Consider the following 22451-nt stretch of genomic DNA (forward strand, 5'->3'; position numbering starts at 1 on the left):
AAGTTAAATCTGTGCTTTACTCTAGATGTGTTTAAACGGCTAGGGTAATGTTGTTTAACTCGCATCTCATGCAATCAGTGGAGTTGGGGCTGGGGGGGAAAGAAACCCCACAGAAACAGAAGAAGGGGAGTAGTGTGTAACTTCTCCCAGGGACCATTTCATACTATTTGTAATAAACGTTGAGTATGCAAAAGCTTCGTGTTCCGTTCATGGGAGTGGGGAAAGGGGAGGGGAGATGGTGGTTTCTGTCGGTCCGTAGATGATGTTTGGGGGTGATTTGAGGGGGGGGGTTCTTGCAGGCAAGCGGAAGCGAAAGGGGCTGGACGCCGGGTCCGGGGCGGGGAGCGGGGCGAGGGCGGTGCGCGGAGAGTAGCTGGGAGAGCACCGCCCTCGCCCCGCTCCCCTCCCCGGTCCCGGCGCTGCTGCCGCTTCGGCTCCCGGCGGAGGGATGAGGACCGCGGCGCTGCGGCGCTGCCTGGCCCCGGCGCTCCGAGCCACGGTGCTGCCGAGCCGCGCGCTGTGCGGGCGGCGGGTGCGGGGAGGCGGCGCGGCGGCGGCGGCGGCGCGGTAAGAGGCGCAACGTGGGGAGGCGGCGCCGGCTGATGCAACCCCGGGGCGGGGGGGGCGGTGTGGAGGGAGGGGGAGTAAAGGGGATTTCGGGGGGAAGGATGTTTCCTTAGCGGGTGCGTCGGGTTGTTTTTTGGGGTGTGATGCCCCAGCGGGGAGGGGAGGCGACCTCGTGGTAAAATGTCCCGTCCCCCCCTCTCCGCAGCCGCCGGTTTTTTTTGCCGTGGCTTTTTGTGTTACGGCATTTGTGTGGCGGGGGTTCAGGTGAGGCAGCGCATGGACATCGGCCTGGAAAACGTGTCATGTATGTCGTCCCTCGTTCCGCCCCCCGCTCCTTCAGCCTCAACTGGGGCAATTTGTCTGCCCCTGCACTGACCTGAATTGGTCTTTGGCTTCTGCAAGGGGGAGGGTTATCAGGTAGCAAAAAACTGCTCTAGGCTGTGTTTTCCTGTTAGTCTTGCCTGCTGTTGGGGGACAAACAGACAGACACCTTTCAGGGGGTCTCCTCCTTCCCTTTCTGGGTAAGTACCGTCTGTGTCTGCAGAAGGTACCAGAGGAGGGCCGGCAGCCACTTATCCAGAACATTCTTCCAGAAAGCAACGCCAGTGCCTGGCTGCCAGCAGTTTTTCCAAGAGGCAGCGTGGCAAACAGGGCTCCTCTTGTCTCCCTGCTGCCCACAGCTCTGAATAGCATCCATGAAGGTGGCTGGTTTGCTGGTGTTAGCCCTGGTGATGCCTGTGTTAAGCTGTAGCAGCCCCAGGTGTACAGGCCTCTGCTTCTGTCACTGCCTGGGCCTCAGGTATGGAAACGAAGGACCCACCTGAGCCGAGGGCTCGGGGTGGTGGATCCCTGCTGCGCTTCCCATGGCGAGGCTAGACAAGCCTTCTTGTGAAATAGCATAGGCTAGCTATAAAGTTTTGGGCATGTCGGAGCACTGACACACATAGCTGTAAAACAACGGTACTTTGGTCTTTTGAGGTTTTCTGTAGCTGCCTGCTGAACACCAGCCTTCACAGTTTACATCCATCCATAATTTTGGTGAATAAAAGCGTATGTGCCTAAGCATTCATTCCATGTTGCTGACTAACATAGGTTTCTGCTGATGTTAGGAAGGTTTGTTTTGCTAAAGATTTGCTTATTGTTATTTTGTTGCAGCAAAATCACCGAGAATGCAAAGAACTCCTTGGCCTCTCTTAAGAGAGAAAACCCTCGGCTTGAGCCAATGCTTGCCATTATCCAGGTGAAGTATGTCTGTCTGTACGCTCGGCGGCTGTGGGAGATCCCCTTTGGTACCGTTGCTTGTCTGAAACTTCAGAAGCACACGATGCAGAAAGTAACTTTTATTCAGAGGGATAGGAGGAGGTAATTCCACCAGACTGTAGATTGCCCTTCTGCAGGCCTGAAACAGCCACAGCAAACTTCAGGCTGTGGGAAAGGTTTGCAAAGGAAGGGAACAATTTTATCCCTTCCTCCTTTTGCTAAAGTTATCTTCCCCATTGTATGTACAGATTGTCTTTTCTCACGGGTTGTCTAAGTTGACTGACATAATTCAGTTGAAGTCAAAGCAGTTGTTCTCGACCTTTATTTAGCTTGAAGCTTCTGTTGCAGTCCTGAAAAACGTGTTTACGTTGCCTGAAAACGTGGGCCTCCTTTCACCTCCCACCCCTGAAATAACATTGCCAGGGTTAAGGAGAGACCCTGCTGCTTCCTGCCAGCCGTGTTGCCTTTGGGCCGCTGTAATTTATGACTGCATTACTGCTGTCCTAAGGAGAGGAAAACCACAATGAAAAGTCCCAGTCTGCTCAAAAGGACCAGTGTGAAATAGGTGCTCTGTGTAAAATGTCAGTATCCTTTAGAAGTAGCAGTGCTTTCTAAGGTGAAGCAATCTCATAGTAATTGAGAGCTGTTGTATTACTAACGCCGTGAAGAGCTTTCCTTTCCATCCCACTGGTGCTGCTATCTTTGAGACAGGCAATCAAACTCGTAGATGAGGATTGGTCTCCCTGCAAAGCTGAGAGCTGTTCCCCTTGAGATTTCTTAAGGTTTCAAGGCCAAGAAGCCGGGGTTGTTTGTCGTTCAGAGTGGGACCCAGAGCTGTGCAGGTGAACATGTTTTTGTCCTCTTTCCTAGGACGGTGATGTTGGTTTTGAGTGGGCGCACACTAAATCTCTGACCCAGTAGGTTTTAATTTTAAAACCTAATTATAAATATTTTTTATGTACTAATAGCAAATCTAAGAAATGCAGCACTAAGTTTATTTCAGTAGGTCTTCTAGCGAGGCTGACTGAACAAGCTCTCCCATCTCTTACCCTCCCTGGTTAATGTTTTCAAATAGCCCTCTAAGGCTATAAGTTTAAGGACTGCTGAAAAGCAGTGACCTGTCTTCTCAGTGACCTCTTGTTTCTCACTCCTGTCTTGTCTCCATCCAGTTGTACCGTGAGCTGGACTGGGGCAGTGATCCACCCTTGGCTGCCACCCTGGGCTGGAGGAGTCTGGGGAGGCTTTCTTTCAGCCACTTTAGACCCCAAGTCTGGTTTTCTGCATGGCCATATGAGTGTTTTACCCTGGCACAAGGCAAGGGATATTGTTAGGATGGAGAGAGCATTGTGTGAGGAGGGGGAGGTTCCTGCTCACTTTTAATATCAATTGGGGTGCATCTACATCAATGTTTTGGGATTTGGTCATGGTTGTGTAATGTGGCACCGTGAGTACTGGGAATGAGGAGTAGCAGACTGAGCCCGCTCTGGAATGGTTCTATATGTGTTCTTTTCCTCTCGAGCCATCTGAACCTGAACCGATACTGAGATTGATACGTGCATTGCTTATTACCCGTGTTGAACCTTGGTTGGAGCTGTGCAACAGCAAAAAATGATTGGTAGCTGCTTCTTAATTTTGTTGAAGTTGAAAACTAATATATGGTGGCAGGATCCTGCTTAGCAGTGGAGCTGTTTCCCTGAAAAGCTCAGTGAAGCACCTCTGGCTCCCCTGCCCTGCGCCTGCACTCTGCCAGTCCATGTCCTGAGCTCTGGCCTCGCCTGTGCTGCTCCGCGGGTTGTGATGGAAACCGGTTCGGGGCAGAGACTTTCTGTGCCTGCACGAGGTGAGTGTTCACCAGCCAGTGCCGCAGGGGCAGGGACATTACAGAGGACAGTGTGGTACTGCCACTGGCTCCGTCCCAGTTAAACCTCTCGGGCAGTCCTGGTGGTTACATGTCAGTGTGGGGATACAGTTCCATGTATACTGGTGTAGGGGAGCAGCTGCTGAGCTGTCCTTAATCCCGTTTCTTCCCTCACTGCAGTGTGAGCTCCACATGTGTTCTCAATGCAGCAGCCTCTGTGCTGCCCCTCGCCCCCAGCTCACAGATTCGGGGAGTAGGAGACTGGTAGTACGGTGCCAGGGATGCAGGCAGTGCTGTGCTGGGGGAGGGAGCCAGGCGATGGAGGGCAAGCCCTCATCCCTTCTCAGGAGCTGCCTCTCTCCACGGAGCCTGTCCTTTTAAATGCTCTTTTTTTCATTGTCAGCAGTCTTGAATCATTTGGGATTAACAGGTTGGTAAATTGTTACGGGCTTGAACCAAAATAATTTTGGGTGATTCTAGGACAGTCGAAGCCAGCGCTGGCAGCCAACCACGAAGTGAGCAGCTCAGCTCTGACGGGAAGCCACTGGCACTGAGTCCTGTGGAAAAAGCTACGTAGAAGGTGTTTGTGAAATTGTAGCAAACCCTTTTAAAATTATTTATTTCAGTCCTGTTGTCTGGGTTGGAAGACAGGTTTTATATATAATCATATAGCTGTGAGAAGTGTTTTATTTATTTTGTTATGAAGCCACTAACATTTTTGAGGGTGGAACCCTCACTGATCTGTTGGTAGGAGGTTTCTAGTTCTGGATATTGAATTCTCAGTTTTATTGTTAGAATATATGAAAATATTTGAAGATCCTCCTAAGATTCAAGAGTAACTTGAAGAGTAAAATTAAATTGTAATTATTACAATGAAATATCGTAATATACATATGGTGCTTATAGGTGTAGAGACTTCAGGGAGGGGGATTCCTGGGTGAGATGGTCTCCCAGGTAAACCCGCCCAGGAGACGCTTCTGTCCTAGCCCAGGTGCCTGCTGGCAGTTGGGAGGAACCGATAACTTCTCTTGCTTCTGGATTGACAGAACTCGCCGTGATATACGATGATAATGATTCGCCTTGTTTTTGGTGGCAAGGCAAACCAGTGTTGTTAGGGGATATGAGGACACTGCAGGAAATGCTAGTGTTGCTGTTGCCTATTTCATCCTTGTTACATGGTTGGATGGAGAACAGTATCTTCACATACAGACTGATACCTTTCTTACTTGGTAAACTTATGTTAAGGAAATGGCCACTCTTGTCAATAAAAGCCAGACTAATATCAACACACACTTAAACTAATCAAGCCAAAATAAATTCACTGGTTGGCCTTCTGCTTTTTTCTTAGAATTGCTGGCTTTTCATTTATTTGAATGCTAGTAAGCACAAACATCCTCACTACTTTTCTTGCATAGACCTGTGCATTAGTGCACTCACATTTTTCAGTGTAAAGTTATTATTTTAAAACTTAGTTTCTGTTTTGTTCCCCAAGGCACATGATGATCATTTGATTCAAGAAATGAACAAGAACTTTGCTGAAGAGGTAAGCTTTAGCCGATACACTTGTTATTAATCATGCGCTACTTGCCTTTGGTAATTATAAGTATTTTCTTTTGGCAGGTTGGTCTACATGTTATTCACATCTGTCTCCCTGAAGGCAGCAGCAAGGATGAGGTAACTGCAGTACCTGAAGGACTCTTCCTTTTTCGCTTTCATCATAAACTTACATTTGTTGCTGACATTCATTATCACTTTGAACTGATCTCTATTAACTCAAATCAGGGTTGGGACTGCCTTAGTTCAAGTAGCAAGTATTATCCCGCTACTGGCAAGCGTGGGAAAAAAGAGAATTAATTAATGGGCTCGTCTGCTGTCCCCTGGCAAGCTGAGGCAGAATCAGCAGAGTAACGTTTTGTTTTCACGTCTGGTATTTAACTGCAGCGTCCCCTCATACCAGCATGGGTATCCAATCTCCCACAGTTGCTCCTGTTGCTGTACTTGATTCTTGCCCAAGTTATAAAGGAAAATTAAGGATTAATTGATTTAGAGAGGGAAGGGTTTGAATTTATTTGCCTGTTTATTGATCTTGTAATGCTTAAAGTATGTATTAAAAAAATCATCCACCCCAAACTAGAGGACTGAATTCTTACCTTGTGAAAGGCATTAGGTTGGAGGCACAGCACTAGTATCAAGTATGTTTTAAATATAGCAAGCCATATTAATACATGGTCCTGCGGCATCTGAAAGTAAAAACAGCAAAGGAATGTGTAGTAAAAGATGCCACCGTTCCCAGCTGGCCTCCTTGTGCTTGGTGAGCCTGATAATCCTGCAGGCTTGTGAGTTTCGTGTACTGTTCTGTATTTGGTACACTTTGTTTTGAAAATGTTACTGGCTTGCACTGTAATCTCAAGAACAGCTTCCAGATATATTGAGAGGAACTTACTGTGAAGAATTTTAGGAGTCCAGTTTTGTGGATGATGAATAGTCGGCTACCCATTTAAGAAGGGTGGGTGTTTGAAATGAAGACCAAATACACTTTGCTGTTGGTAAATGAGTTTTATCTGCTGAGTAACACAATAGGAAACAGGTAAAATATAGTGAGTTTGCAGCAGTAGTTGCTGTTACTTTGGAGTGTAGTATCTTAGGAAGTGGCTGAGCTGTGTAAGTAAAGAGAAAAGCAGGGTATTTTTGTTATTTGAATAAAGTTACTTTCAATAAAGTTCATAACGGTTTGCCTACTCTCCTGCTTGCTCACTATGAAAAAGCTTTTTTTCGTCTGTTAAAATCCACATGCTGGCTTGCATTCCCTGGTTTGGGAAGGTGGGAGGGATTTCAACACCGTGCACTTTCTGTTCTGCCGTAACAGCCTGTGTACAGTGAAGGCAAGTTAATACAAGATTGCTTTACCCTGCATGGGTTGTAGGTGTTTTAAAGGCTGTGATGATGGAAAGCTGAATTAGAGTAAAATGCAGCAAAAATGGAAAACTGAATTATTTTCCCAGGAACCAGGAATATAGTTTGAAGTACATTAGATTTGGGCTATTTATGAACTATGTTTCCTTTAATTGCTGTGTAGGCTCCCAACATTTTGTAGCATCTCAGGATTTTTTAAGCAAAATGTGGATGTTTTCACATCCGTATTTTGGTGTATGCACTCATCCTTACTTTCTGTTAGAATGTCTACCAGCCATATTGCTGTAAAATGGCACAGGGCCTTTATATCTGTATATGCCTGTTTCTGTCTCAGAAGTCGGCAAACTAAAGGGGCATTTCTATACCAGTGACATGCTTGTATAATCTTTCTTAACACGAAAGTAGGACATTCTCTTGGTTCAGAGTTGCAGATGGTCTAGCCCCTACCAAATTCCCCTAGCTTAATGTTGATTGCATATCAAGTGTTTGTGCAATGGAGTTCACAATTATATTGAATAGTTTACATGAAAAGCATTTTAGGAAGGCATGATATTAGCTAAGGGAAAAAAAAACTTATACTCATTTTCTGTTGGATATTAAACCAATTAAATTATACAGCTTTGTGGTGATTGCACACTGATTTTATTTATATGATGGAAAGATGTGCTCACATGACATTTCTCATATGAGAAAACTTCAGCATGTTTTATTCCATTGTATTCTTCATGGTCACAGCAGAATAGCATATATCACTATGGATCAGTGGTGCACTTTAGAGGTGAAGCAATCAAGGGTAGGTAGTACAGCCTCAGATGTCAAATATGACCAATTATAAAACGTTTGAACTTGCATCTGGTTCAGTACTTGAAATTGATGAACTTTTGTGCAGTGCCTTTTCAAAATAACAATTCTTCACAAGGTGACTGTCAGCTCTTAGGATCAGGGTGATTTGAGAAGGAAAATTGGTAACAATGTATGCTGGTTTAATAAAATGATTTTTCTGTTGTATAATTGTTTTTTCCAGTGTTACAACTTTTTGTCCCTGTTCTGTGTTGGGATGCAATCTTGTCCTGTTTTGAACTATGTTTTAACCAAGGCTTCTTATTTCTAAAAGCATCTTCTGAAGCCATTACAGTGTCGAGCTTTTGCTGAGATTTGGAACAGTGAAAGACAAAATGCTTTTGGCAGCGTAATGTCACATAATATGTGTTGGCTTTGCAAAATGTTTGCAATAGACTCATGGTGGCTTAATTTGGTAAGCCATGGAAATATGAAACAAGGAAAGCAGGTGGTTGCTTTTTCGTTTAGACATTGCAGCAATATGTTAGGGAAGCAAAGGTGGCCCTAAGGTAGTTTTAAAATAAAGGTTTTATCCCCTTCTAATTAGATACTTCTTTTGTCTGTTCTGATCCTTAATGCTTTTTATTAACTTCCTAGATTGTCAATGAAATCTTGAGACTTAATGAGGATCCCAATGTGCAGGGCCTTGCCCTTGACCTCCCAGAAAGCTTATATAGCAGTAAGGTATTAAACGCTGTGAAACCAGAGAAGGATGTGGATGGGTAAGTGAAGCACTGAGAAATAATATTAGCAGACACAAGGCTGATGGCTCTGTAAAATCAATTTTCCTCTGTGCTTTTCATTAATGGATTCCTGAGTCTATGTGTCTAGCTGTGCTATTGAGCAGTGATAAAAGATGCTGCTGAATCAATGAGAATTCTTTTGCTGAAGTCATTTTGATCATTATCTTTTTAATCTTTATATACCGTATATTCAGGACATGGTCTTTTCAAAGAAATCAAAAACAAAGTTCTGATTTACTGATGGTACTTAAGGTATTTCAGTACTGCAGGAATACAAATGGTAGTCACAAAGTACTGAACACAAACCCCAAAATTTTCACAAGAAGGATTGATTGCAAAGTTGCAGAGGAGGTTTTAACTTCCTTACAGCACTCCCTCGCAGTGGGAGAGTAGGCTATAGTAGTTTGGACCCATTAGCACGACTTTCCAATCAGTCTTGAGTTGCGCTGCTCTCTGGAGAGACCACTGGCATAATTTAGGTGTCTGGGTTACCAGTTTGCTGCTTTTGCAGCCTTCCTGCTCTCAACTGCAGACTGTTACCCATTTTTATTATTATTATTTTTTCTTTCTTTCATTTCTCCTTTTTTTTATCATATCAGGGAAAAAACTCTGTAAATCTTGCAAATTAGTTACTTTTCCGCCATCTGGAGTACAGGAGATAGGCAGAGAATGGAAAATTCAGAGCCTTGTGTATGAGAGAGAATGCAGTGCAGCATGGAAACACCCGAGTTCCCCCCAGCAAGCCAGCCTGAGCCCAGAAGGATGTATTGCCTCCAGCTCCGCTTGGCCCTGGCAGCACCAGTCTGGTTCCACCGCAGCCACTGAGGTGTTTTGGCCCAGTGTGCCGTGGGTAGCCCACTGTGACCAGTAAAGAGGTGCCTGTGTGTCGTGGGCTGGTGTTACTTGTTCTAACTCACAGATCCCTTTCCTGGCCTCTCTTGAGGCTCAGTGTTTGTCTAATTGGGATGTGGGATGATACAAATTAGCCACAGTACATGACTATCAAAGGATTTGCTTTTATGAGATGTGTTTGCTCTTGGGATTAGCTGTTAGCCGTGTTACAAGTTTTACTGAGGATTTATGTTACACAAACTTTTTTTTTTTTTAAACTACCATATTTTTCCACTGCAGATTATCTGATGTAAACCTAGGACGCTTGGTACGTGGCGATGCCTATGACTGTCTAGTTCCTCCTCCAGTGTGTGCTGTGATGGAGCTTCTTGAAGATTTAGGTGAGACCTTCTATCATAATTGTTACATTAATTTTAGCCTAACTAATTTTCTCAGTTTTAGTCCTGTCTGAGAGACAAATGTAATCTCACCCTGTTGTGTTTTCTGGGTTGTGTTCTTTTCCCACCCAACATATATTTGTCTCCTGCTAGTGAGAAACCTCAGAGAGATCTGAATGTAATATTTGCAGAAATGGGTCTCAGTCCTATAGATTTTGGAGATTAGGCAGGGATTACCTGCCATCAGAAGATTTAATCTCACTGAAACCACCCGAGATGTCTGAGTCTCCAAAACCAAAAATACAACCATCGCTTAGGGATTTCACTTGGCAATTTTGATTAATGTGAACAGCTGGAGAAATCCAGGTCTGCCTGTAAATAACTGCTGAGTGAATCTTTTGGTTTGGCTTGTATTGTGTAAATGCTAACGTTGAAATGGCAGATTTAAACAAGTGGCTTTACAGTGTGTGAAGATGCTGTTAGTTTAAGGCAGCATTTCAGAAGTAGTCTCTCCTATAGTGTCGAGACAAGGATTTCTATAACAGAACTGTAAACAGGAGGTCAAATGTACTTAGTAACAAATACAAATGAAAGGGTTTGTGCAAATAAAATACCAGGAAACTGGAAGAGCAGTATTTGCTTACTCAAATTAGAGTCTTCAGGAAACAACTTAAAACCTGTGGTTTGTCTTACTGCGTAGGCTGCTAAAGAGTTGCCCATAATGCCCCAGCTGCTGTGGTTGTGCAGGCACATGGCGCTGTCCTGTCGTGAGCCGCTTTGGTGGCTCTTGTGGAGGGCTTTGGTAGGGGGTGGACGGGTTAAGGCGGGGGACTTCACGTAGACGCTCCAGCTCTGCGGCCCGGTGGAGCCTGGTGCTAGAGCCTTTGCAGCCGAGGGCGGCTGAACGACTTGCCTTGTGTCACGCAGGTGGAAAGACGGTGCTGCTGGTGGGAGCCGGCGGGGCGGCGGGCGCCGCCTTGCAGTGCATGCTGCAGCGGGAGGGAGCGGCCACCATGAGCTGCCAGTGGAAAGCCCCTCAGCTGCAGGCCAAGGTGAGTGGCCTTCTGTCTGCCCAGTGCCCACAGGTCGTCCTGCATCCCCGCCGTCCGGGCATCCCGGTCGGCCACCTGCCCGGCACTGCTCCCCCTCGCTGCTGTTCCTGAGAGGGACACTCATCATTTCAGTCACGGGTGGCACTGGAGCCCACTCGTAACCAGCGTGAGTTAGGATCTTTTCTCCTTCCTGCTTGCTCAGAAATGGTGGTCAGGCAAACAGGGGCCTCTACCAGAATATTACATATGTAGCAGCAGCTGCTATAACTTCATTGTTTTGCACTGGCAGCTGTGAGAAAGAATTCAATAGGTACGGTTTAAAACAAATGTGTTGGGTCTCCCTTTTTCTTTCCCTTCGTGCGAGAGAGATGCCTGCTTTCTTTTTGTCCTGTGATATAGTCATCTGTATGAAATGACTTTCATTGAATTTGTGTCTGAAAGGTTTGTAAATGCTGCCTCTTTTGGAACAAGGAGGATCACAATCTTTATCTTTTAAGAGAACTGTGAAAGGATTCAGAGAAATTCAGGAGCCTTAATTTCAAGGATTTAATTTACACAGTCTTCCTGGTTGCTTTTCGCAGAGCTTTTAGCAACAACTTAGAAGTTGGTATGACTTCCTGTCAAACTTCCCAGTTTGTTCCTTAGTCCCAAATTTCATAGAATAATGCAGCTGGGAATGTGTTGTCCCTTGGGCATGTGCAGAGGGCTTCAGATATTAGCTGTGGAAGAGGTGCACGTACTCCAGGGCTGTCCGCAAGCGCTGTAGGGGTGAGGTGCAAGGGACAGCTGTGGTGTTACATTTGATAGCACATGCCACGAGGTGGCAGCCAATGCACAATGATAGTGTCAAACCTCTGGGTTTTGAAGGAAAACCACAAGGACAGGAGGAGGAAGTAAGTTTAAGCAGCTGTGATAGTTAGAAAGTTCTCTGGCAGACCAGTGTTTTCACAGCTGCGGATGTTTTTGTCAGGCTTGTCTCAGCTCTGTGCTTTAAGTAACTGACAGGACTTAGGAAACATATGTCTCTCTCGGAGATGGGAGCACTCTGAACTTAATACTAGCTGTGTCTCATTCTTTAATTATTTCTCATTGCTTGGGGCTGTGCTCGAGGACTGCTGTGGGCTGGATGGGGTGGGTCACGGGGTGGCCAGAGGTGTTTCCACTGCTTTGCAGCAAAAGGCTTGGGCCAGGCCAGAGCTGCTTGTGCAGTGCTGTCGATACGCTGGAGAGAGAGCTGTTTCCTTCCGTCCAGATGCTTTCCCATAATCATACTTTGCTTTTTGGCATTCCCCATAGCTTACCTCTCGCAGCAGGTCACTGATGGGAAACAGAATAGGAGGCCTAAGCAGGAGGCAGTTTGAGGCTTTGAACATCAGTCTTCCCAAGTTCATTTTAACTTTTGGCAGTAAAGGAGTTTTGTCTTTGCTTGGAGGACTAATCCGCAGAGCTCGGGGGAAACCTACCTTCCTCTTCCTTGCCATAGAATCATGGAATGTCCTGAGTTGGAAGGGACCCACAAGGATCATCAAGTCCAACTTCTGTCCCAGCATAGGACAACCCCAGAATTCACACCATGTGTCTGAGGGCATTGTCCAAATGCTTCTTGAATGCTGTCAGGCTTGGCGCCATGACTGCTCCCCTGGGGAGCCTTGTCTGTAAGCCTGGAGCAGCATGTCACCAGTAACCCTCAGAGCACTGCTGAACCTGGCTCCATGTAACTCTGTTATAGTTAACTCTAGCTCCTCGATAAAATCTAATGCGTGCAGGGAAAACTGTCCTGTTTTGTATTCCCAGAAGCTGGAGAGTCAGAAACCGAGCACAGATGTCCTGCTGAACGAGGCACTGCTGTCTTGTGGCAACCTGTATTTGAAGTACGACATTGTTAGATAATATGATTATAGCTGACGATACGAATTTATTTCCTCTTGCTCATTTGAAATGCTGATTAAGTAAAAACAGTTTAAAGGCTCACAAGGTTTCTTCTCTTGAGGTTTTTTTATTTGAATTTTAAGTAAGAAAATGTGTTAGTCAATGTTGAGGTTTTTCCAAGACTTGGAAGAACTAATTCATATTTTGTGTTTATTGCACAATACACTAACTGTAGACGTGGCTGTACACTACTTCTTCCTCTGAATTTGATACCTCTACAGTAACAGTCTGTGTGCTGTTGTTTGGATGTATAACCTATGGTAGCATCACAACTTCACTTACAAAGTGAGGGATGAACTTACAAAGAGTATGAACTTTTCATTGGGATGCATTTGTTTTGCAATACATATCAGGAGAGGAAAAATTGAGCTTAAGGGTAGGTGTACCTTATTTGTTGTAATCCATTGGCCAGGCCCATTTGCACTGAAGTACTAATCCCGAACCTAATGATGTAATGCCTTTCTTAAGCAGGTACTACATTACCTTTGACTAGCTCTGCTGATTTGTTCTTTTTAAAGGGTAGCATAATAACGTTTTCTTTAGAAATTCTATCAGTTTGAATGAGACAAACAACACTAAGGTAGGTTTTTTTTGGATCAGGTTTTGTATTGCTATGGACTTGTTATTTCTTTTACTCATGCACTTTTGCAAAAATATTTTTGAAATGATCAAGAGGAAGGTGTGTTTTAGTCCATCTTAGGAAAAGTCTAACAATGTAGAGGTAGCTCTGCTGACAAACAGCATAATACCATCTACCATGTGACTTAGTGTGCTCCTTTAAAGCAAGTCTCTTATGTCCTATGACAGGAAAAGGGAACAAAATAAAGGATAATACATTTTAATTTTCTTGTTTTGGCCTGCATGAATAATGGACACACTTTGCTTGTTCTTTTCCCTCCCCACTTTATATTTTGTTAAGATGAACAGATCATTAATGTTTCTTTTTGTTCCATTTTGGGTTTGCCTGACTTTAGCTATTAAAAATAAGCATCATGGCACCGCTGAGCCATGTCCCTTCAACACTCTTGAGCTTCCTGGGTTTTCAAATAAAATCACAAATGAAAGCAAGCAGTGTTATTTCAGAAGGTTCTGGCACAACTGTGCATAGCTGCCATGAAGAAACACCGTTCTTTTTGCATTGATATGTTGGATGCAAAATCAATAATGAATTAAGAGATAAAGACTTGGGCATTTTGGTGGAAATAGATAAGATGTTATCATTCTGTTAAGCTTTGTGTAGATAACTCTTCAAAGCGCAATCATTGCAGAATGCCTGAAGAATGACCTAGTGACATATTTTCAGGAACATCTCACTTGGTAGTCCTGTTTTTAAACGGCAACCAAAAGTCAATTCAGTGTCACAGGTCAAGAATGGGAACTGGTGTGCTTAATGCTTAGTGCTTTATTATGTTAGAATCTTTCTAGTTTCAAAGGAAGTTATCAAATAGATTCAAATTGAAAAATACAGATTATTTTCTTGCCAAAACATGGATAATACTCAGTACCTATGAGGAAATTGAATTTCAATTCAGTCATCTAAATTCAGTCAGTCATGATTTCAGCGGTCTTACACGTAGTCTGCATATGAACTACATTATGCCAGTTTGAAGAGAGATGTTATCCTACAATTTCATTGTAAAAGAACTGAAAATCAGTTTATCTAGGTATAATGAGGAACAGAAAGCTTGTTTGTAAAAGCCTAATTGAAAAGTAGGAGAGTGGTTCAGCTGCAGCGCATGAACGGGGGGTTCTTTTTTAGATTTGTTAAGAACCTCTTGTGGCCACAGTCTGCTTTTCCTTAGGGCCAACACTTGGGCTTCAGACTATTAGACATCTCTTAGTCATTTACTGTCCTACTTTTGCTGTCCTCGTAAAACAAGAGTCTTGGTACTGGCAGAAAAATACATTTCATATTGTTGGACACAAGCACAAAAGGACTTGAGAACCGGTATACGGATCCCGTAAAAGGCGAGGAGAGAGAGGCTGCATGAGAGTTTTTGATGACAGTGCTGTAGACAAAGGATTTCTGTTTCAGCATTTTATGGGCAGCATATCTGTTCCTCGCAATTTGAAATTTATCTCCCTGCCTGTGAGCTAGAGGAACAGTTGCTAAAGCATGCATCATAGCTGTAGGCTTGAGCCCGCAGTAGAGATGACCTAATTTTCACATGCACTGTGTAGGGCAAGTGCATTTGGGCCGATGTGGTAGGGGAAGGGCTGTCAGTGTCTGGGCAAGAAGACGGTAGCAGGGAGCTGGTGACTGCCCACTGCGGCTTGTCCCTGAGGGCCATGGCTGGCGGGAAGGGAGTGGAGCAGACCATGCGTAGTTGTCCCAGCGGGTTGCCAGTGATTTACAAACTGTAGCTTCAGCTTCCCGAAGTAGAGCTGGAGCTGGAAGAAACCACATAAGGAGAACATGCCTTCGTGGAAAAAGTACTTGAAACTAGTGAGTGACATAATACATTTTCAAGATTTCAGAAAGTACTTAGATTTGCTGTGATTGAAGTGGAACCCAATCTGTAAACTGATGTGTAAAATGTGTCTTTTCATAAGGAGAGTGGTGAAAAAACTTTGAGTCAGGTTCCTATTCTTCATCCCAGCTCTTAAATTTTAGCTGGCCTAACTTCAGACCCAGGAAACTGAGGGCTTTTACACTGCAAATACTAATCTCAAATATTTTTTTTTGTTTATGTATTTAAAAATGGCTTTCATAGCAGTCAGTTTGAACAGAAATGAAATTTTTATGCAGGGTTCATGGCAAAATGGGTTTTCAGTTATGTGGAATATACATCTACTTTGTACCATTATCATTAAAAAGTTGGCTGGAAAGTCTGTATTGTTTTTTTAACATTTGGTGTTCTGGCTTGGGAATGGGTGGTGCTTCTTAATCTGCTTCTACTTAAATCTTGGTGGAGAGAGTCATACTTTGTTATGAGGTAAGGTTTCAGATTATTTATTGGCACAGCTCTTCCCAACTGAAAAAATACTTGCCAGTGAGAAGGCACGATGCTACTGGAGTATTAGCTTCCTTTGCCTTCGGCCTATTGCCTAGTGCATTAGGGGTGGTTTGGCACGATGCTTGTCATTCCTTCCTCTAGCCTGCCTGGTGGGACGCAGCCTTGCTGTCCAGGGAGCACCAAGCAGTCAGTCACCCTGCGGCTGCACATTCCCTCTCATGGGTGTCTCCTTGGCCTTCTGGCCACGGCTGCCTGTAGCATCTGGTTCCTGTCAGATGCGTCTTCTGTCCAGGGACTGTGCGGTGCGTTTGCTAGGGAGGCTGGATGTGATGATTTCATAGGTCTTTTCCATCTCTAACGTATGTGGTTTGTTTCTGATGTAGGAGATAAGCCTGCACATGCCTCCCAAGGCTTGCTGCTTGCTTTAGTGGTTTACAGGCGGTCAAAAGAGTAGGTTGTGGCAAGAGAGGAAAAAAAACGGGAGGCATGGGCACAACTTCTTGCGAGTGAAACCTAAATGCCCTGAAGGAGACCGCATAAATATCTTCCAGGTAGACCCAAAATTCTGTAAACAACGATTTTGCTTTCAGTGGAGTCACTCTCCCAGTCAAGCAAGTTTCTGGGTATAATTTTTTTAAAATACTCACAGGGGAAAAAAATTCTATAAGGTGTTTGTGATAGATACTTTATTGACTCTCCAGGAACTTTTTCAATAGTTTCTTATAGCAAGAGAGTTACGATTGTATCTGTGCCTTTTTTTTTTCTTTACATTTACTTTCTTTGTGAAATAAGGAAAAGGAAATCATGGTGGGGAAGGCTCTGAGATCAGTGTGTCTTCAACCCATAGGACAACTGTTTGCTGCTGTGTGATACAACTTTTTTTCATGGAGGAGGTGGGGCAGGGCAATGAGATGAAAGGTTCAGCTGGTTTTCCAGTACATTTATGGGTACGTGCGACGTTAGCCATCCAAACTACTGTTAACTTTGGCTACAGAAACGATTGTGTTCAACTGTTAAGAACATTTTTGAACATTATGATCGGTTGTCATAGAGATGAATATTTGGTCAGGTCAGTTGTTTCCTGGCATTATAGTTTCATTGGATCAATTCTGTCATAAGTGTGTTGGCTGAACATTTGTCAAAATTATTACTTGTTGCATACAGCTCTCAACTGGTTCATAGTTTCACGATGCTCAGTGGTGTGCAAAGCTCTTAGTCCTTGTCCCAGAGGCTTTACATGGGAAGACATACTCGACTTTCAGTATATGAATTATAACTGCTAGAATATGAATCATTTTTTTCTTACAAAAAAAAAGTCTGGGTTCTTGTAACTGAGAATAATCACTGTTTTCTCTGTGTTAATTATGTTGCCTGTTAGGGCAGAGACTGCCTCCTTTTGCAGGGGAAAGTGTATCTTCAGCATAATATTCTTGGTACACAAGTCATTGCAGCATCTTTTTATCTGAATTTGCTTGCAGATTCCTCAGTATGATTTGACCTGATGCTGGTCAAGTATTATGACTTATGTGGCCTTCTAGGAGTGGCATGTAAGTTGATACTCGCACCAGACACAGGAGCGTAAGCAGTTTGGATAAGGCTGATGGCTGTTGAGGCTGTACGTTCACAGGCAATCGTAGGAGTGTTGCAGGACTTCCGACTGATGCCTGAATCAGTTCATTGCATTAGTCATTTGTCAAGCAAGTAAATCTTCTCCTACGCTTCTGGCTTTGTTTCCGCATGTGGATCTCTAAGGAGGGTAAAGCCATCCTTGTGTCCTCGGAGGAGAAGATGGAGCTTTTTTAGCTTTCTGCCTTTTCTGCCACAGTTATGCTCTTCTCCCCTGCTTGGTGCTCAGCTGTGCCAAAAACCTGCTATCCTGCCAGGATTTGTAGCTGTTCTTTCTTGGCAGGAGTGTTGGGCAGGGTTGTGTCAGAGCACTTTTGGCCAAAAAAGAAGCTGGAATGCTTGTCAGTCACAAATCAGTTCACAGAGAGGCTCTCTGAGTTTGTGACACTTGGTATTAATTTACATTTTTCAAAATATTCCTAAAATCACTGTATCTCTGAAATAATTTTTACATTCAGGCTTGAGGCAGTGCTGTGGCCGTATTTTGCTTTTTTAGTGGATGTTTATACACCTGCCTCTGGTGCGGTCCCTTATCTCACGGTGATTCCGATAATTGGTACAGGGCCCTGTTTCAGAAGAGGGAGGAAAGACAGACACTTACGTCTTTGATTCTAAGAATTTTTGTAGTAACCATTTTTTGTCCAACATCTGTCAGGTTGAACCAAATCAGAGGCACTGATTAACAAACATGAACTGAGAAGGAAAAAAAATGCTTTAATTGGTATTCTTCAAAGGCATTGATGTTTGCAGATCAGGTCATCTTGCATTCCTGTCAGCTGGCCTGGTTTTCTACTGTCAGATAATCTGACTATACTCTTTATAATTGCCTATTTACTGTCTTTCAACCCTTCTCTTCCTTAAGTCTCTTCCAAGTTATCTTGTTGGACTGGACTTTGGACAATGATAGGGCTTTTTCTTTGAAAGTGTGTAACCTCCATGAAATATTATTGGTGCTGAGTCTGACCCCACTTGCCTGATTTCACAGTTTGTTTACCTGATTTCGTTTTAAATGCTATTGTTCTTAAATTTCATATGGGGTAAAAATCAAGCCATCAACTTGGATATTTTAATTTGTTGTCTGCAAATTCTTTGCTCAAAATACTTGCTATATAAGTCTGAATATTATAAGACGTATATTCAAGAATGAATCGCTAACATTAAATGCTTGTTTTGTTTCTGTGGGGGTGTTTTGGACTCTCCCTAGCTTCATCACGCGGATGTGGTGGTAGTTGGCAGTACAAAACCCGACGATGTTCCCGTGAGCTGGATAAAGCCTGGAACCACCATTATCAGTTGTTCTCGTGACTTGCTGTCAGGTAAGAGGCATTACAAGATAACAGTTCTTGGAAGTGAGGTACGGCGAGTCTTTGAGATAAGCGTGTGGCACGTTGGTGACAACGCAATGTGGTTAAAAGCTACATCTTCAGGAGAGGGCCTTTAAAAGTGGGTGTTTGTGTATAGGGGGTGTATACACGTGTCTCTAATGTATACATAGGAAAAAAATGTCAGGTGAGGGAAGAAAGGCTGGAAGAGATTCTTTGTACCAGGATTGTTCAATAAGTGATTATCCTATGGATTCAGAGAATTCAGAGGGAAGGCTTTTGGGTCATCAGATGAGCTATTATTTAGTGCTGTTTTGTACAGTGTGTTGTCCTGTGAATGCTGTGGACTCACCTGGAACACGAGGAAAAGAGAAGATGGGCAGAAATATCAACTGTAAAGTGCTGTGAAGCTGTGTGCAGAGAACGGTGAAGGAGGGAGTAGAGAAATTGTGTAGCTAGGAGCAGGCAGAATGTCACCTGCAGTGATTACTCCTACAAAAAGAGTTTGGATTCTTCTCCTTCCTCCTCCCCTAACTGGTTGGCGAGGGGGCTGTATGTTCAATAATTTCTCAGCTGAAAAATGCTACAGAATTTTATTAGGAATAAAAATAAGCAAGCTTCCCAGAAGTTATTCTGTTCTACTGCTAGAATTGCATTTCCTATAAAAAACCTTGAAGTCCTGTGAAGATGTCTAGATGTCTTCTAGATTTTTCGTATGTATATGAATTTGACTGATCAGTGTCCAGATGGGATTATGCTGCGAATGAGTAGGAAAATAAGGAAGTACACGGGTAGTGTGATCGGGTAATGCATTTTTCTAAATCTATCGTAAGTGTGCTTATTGACATCTATTGATACAAAACTGGGGATATGGGCATAAGGCCAAGGAAAACTAATTGTATGGTTCTTAAATGGGATGTTCCCTAAGGACAAATTAAGCAGACACTCTCTGCAGAGCTAACGCAAGCTCAGGCTCATAATAAAGCGGCTGCTGTTCCCATGCAAAGCACAGCCTTAGCAAGAGATTCCTTTCCTTGCCTTTCGTGATATCCTCGTGACTTGAACACACTAAGGGTGTGGGAGATCTGGGTTATTATTCATTCAGTTGTCTGAAGGCATTTGGGCATTCATCTTCCACCTCCCAGAACAGTGCCCTGATCCTAGTGAGGATCTCAGGGGTGGGTACCAAGTCTTATCCCTTGCTGATGCTGCACAAGTTGTCCAAAAATAATTCGTGTTTTCTTTTTCTTAGCCTGGTGATTAGGAGACTCCTTACCTCTTTAATGCCCACTTATTATGCATAGGGATTGTTGGATATAATTGTTAAGTATCAGTGGGGCAGGACTTGGAGCATAGGTCTCTTCAGCAGGTACCCAACATACTCTTATATGAAGGAGTAATGGGGGAGAAAGGGAAAGGGGCAGAAAAGAAAGGGAACGGTGATACAGCAGCTGCACCTATAAGTAAATAAATGAAAAGGAATGGGCCCTCCTCTTTTTAATCCTTCTAAGCAGAAACCTCTTAGGTGTCGGACTTGGGGTAGAGGTGCAGGTCTCTGAAGGCAGGATGGGGGTAAGCCAATCCTTGCAGCCTGAGCAGATACCGATGACTGAGCTCTCCCGGCTCCGTGTGCAGCCTGGTGCAAGTCCTGCTTTCAGATACCTAGTTCTCTCCTTCCGTTGCAGAGGGAGTCTGGGTCATCAGAGACCTAAAAGTTACGCACTATAACTGCGTGCCATGTCTTGAAACTTAAGTATCTTCATCACAGAATCACAGAATGTTAGGGATTGGAAGGGACCTCGAAAGATCATCTAGTCCAATCCCCCTGCCGGAGCAGGATTACCTAGATCATGTCACACAGGAACGTGTCCAGGCGGGTTTTGAATGTCTCCAGAGAAGGAGACTCCTTAGTTGCTCTATAGAACTTGAGATGATAATAGTGTTTCCCTTCCCTAAAAGTGTGGTGTCAGGAAAACTGCGTTAAAATATTCGAGTGGTGTTCACGTACCACAGCAACATTCGTTCTTAAGCAGGAAATGTAAGATTTGGCATAAGCATACAGATTTCTTTGCATTTTTCAAGTTGTGGCAGTGGGCTGTGCCAAGTACAGCATTTCTTCGGAAAGGCAGCATGAGATATTTAGCAAGATAATTTAAATAGAACTTATCTACCAAATGTCCATCTGTCTTTATGGTTATGCTTTTGAGATTGTCAGAATCTTGGAGCAACTCCGAAAGAATAGCAGAAATGCATTTTAGCAGCTTTAAAAAATGCTGGCCTCAAGACTTACTAGAGAGGTACATGAAACACAGGTGTCTGTTTGACAGGAAGAATGCACTTAGTTTAATTGCAAGATATTTATTAAAAGCCTATTGTGGAGCAGTCATGACCTTGGAGGAACAACTGAGTCTTACAACTGACTCTTCACTTTCAATATGAGGTGGAGTCTGGCTGAAGTGCTTGGAAATTGTTCTGGGTTTTTTCCTGCTTTAGAAATGTCCAACTTAACATCTGTGGTGTCACAGGAGCTAAATGAAGTCTGAAAGCAACAATGGCCATGAAATAAATTTTATTCTTGCTAGATGATGGCTAGATTTCTATCTTACGTAGGTATACGTGTAGTCTAACACACTTGCATGTTTTAAAAGCACTCAGAATTTGCAAGGACGTAGCTGAATTGGGCAGCTGTAATGATGTAAGCCAGGAGAGTAGAGCTATAAGTGCTTGCTTCAAAGTGACAGAATTATTTTTCAAGTATTTTTTTTTAATCTGATAAAAGATTTTTAAATTATCACAATTTAAAAATATTCTACTATTTCTAGCAGTGCAACATCTTGTTCTACTGCACTAACGATTTTGGAATCAAGTGAGTGCTGGTAGTGTCTTGCAGGAAAATACTTTATATGTGAATGTATAGGAATGAAAATCAAGTTTCTGAACAAAACTTAAGGATGCCAAAATTATTTGGGATTTGATGTCCAGCTCCTTTGGGGTCACTTGAAAGCTGAAGCCCATATGGTTTGAGTATGTTAATGGGAAATTCAACCATTTCCCCACCTCTTCTCTATTCTAAGCTGCCTGAGCAGACAAGTAGCGCGTGACAGCAACTCTCACCCATCCGCACAATAGGGTACGAATAGCTGGGTGGATGGGCCTTCGTTGGGGTGAGTCAGAGGAGGGAACACAATGTCTGTGGTTCAGCTGATCTGGCCATAATCCAAAGCAGAGAGTGCTATTCCAGCTTCCATCTGGAAAATTTATCCTAAGAGAGCTGTTGCAATCCTGTGATTGTCTTGCTAGCTCATGTGTGCATGACTTTCACCTCTAGCTTCACCTTCACCCCTGTAAAAAGCCTGGTTACTCATTTGTGGGGTGAGTGTGTAGCATAGGCAGCCTGAACGAAGCAGTTTATTGAAGGGAAATGCCTGATATGTATTTACACACATGCTAGCTCTGCCCTGATAAAGAAGACACGTTAAGCCAAATAACATAAAAAAATGAAATGTTTCTGTAAAGCACAGCTGTCTGAAAGGGGATTTTAAACTTCGTTCTTCCTACTTCATTTGTCTGTTTGGCAGCTTTCCCAGCCTGGTCTCAAAGCAACAACAGTCAACTTATGATTGTGATAGACTGTTCCAGTAAAACCCCTCTCTCTGCATCTAAGACTGAGCATCTCAAGAAGATTTTTATTTTTTTTTTAAATGGCAAGTGTTAAATACAAGTAGGAGGACTTTTCAGACACTTTCTTAATTAGAGTTTAATGTCAGGACTGTCACCCGTTTAGTTAGCTTTGCCTGCGGGCAAGAAAGTTTGAGAAAAGATTAGAAAACATCCTGAATGAAGCTGAAGGTCTCTGAAGAAAGGGTCTCTTGCTGTCTTGGTGATGGGTGTGAGAGAGTGGGCTGGAGCTGGGCATAGTGTGGTGGGGTGCTGTGCTGGCTCCTCTGCACCACTCTGCCTGCCACTCTGGCTCCAGCCTGAGGTTCAGTGCGCTGCCACCCCTGGGACCCTTGTCAGGAGGGATAATTGTGCAAGGCAATGTGAGCATTTTATGATCGATCAGATGGGATGAGTAGAGTGAGAGCTTGACCAGGTCAGGGTTTGCACTTTGATTCCCCTGTGGGGGAAAGGTTAAAGCTGTCAGCATACAGTTGG

General features: G+C 43.7%; 1 protein-coding gene across 2 annotated transcripts in view; it reads left to right on the forward strand.

Annotated features, from left to right (window-relative positions):
• Positions 1-448: 448 nt before the first annotated feature.
• MTHFD1L (methylenetetrahydrofolate dehydrogenase (NADP+ dependent) 1 like) overlaps positions 449-22451 on the forward strand; it is a 165559-nt gene continuing 143556 nt past the window's right edge. Inside the window, exons 1-8 of one of the 2 annotated variants that reach the window (XM_068420859.1) lie at positions 449-567; positions 1723-1807; positions 5178-5228; positions 5306-5359; positions 8036-8160; positions 9313-9413; positions 10338-10462; positions 18179-18290. In XM_068420859.1, the coding sequence (XP_068276960.1) occupies positions 449-567; positions 1723-1807; positions 5178-5228; positions 5306-5359; positions 8036-8160; positions 9313-9413; positions 10338-10462; positions 18179-18290 (772 nt within the window). Of the gene's footprint in view, positions 568-1080; positions 1089-1722; positions 1808-5177; positions 5229-5305; positions 5360-8035; positions 8161-9312; positions 9414-10337; positions 10463-18178; positions 18291-22451 lie in introns of those variants that run through there. The other variant, XM_068420942.1, reaches the window with a different exon arrangement.

The sequence above is a fragment of the Nyctibius grandis genome, chromosome 1 (assembly GCF_013368605.1).
Source record: "Nyctibius grandis isolate bNycGra1 chromosome 1, bNycGra1.pri, whole genome shotgun sequence".
Lineage (NCBI taxonomy): Eukaryota > Metazoa > Chordata > Aves > Nyctibiiformes > Nyctibiidae > Nyctibius > Nyctibius grandis.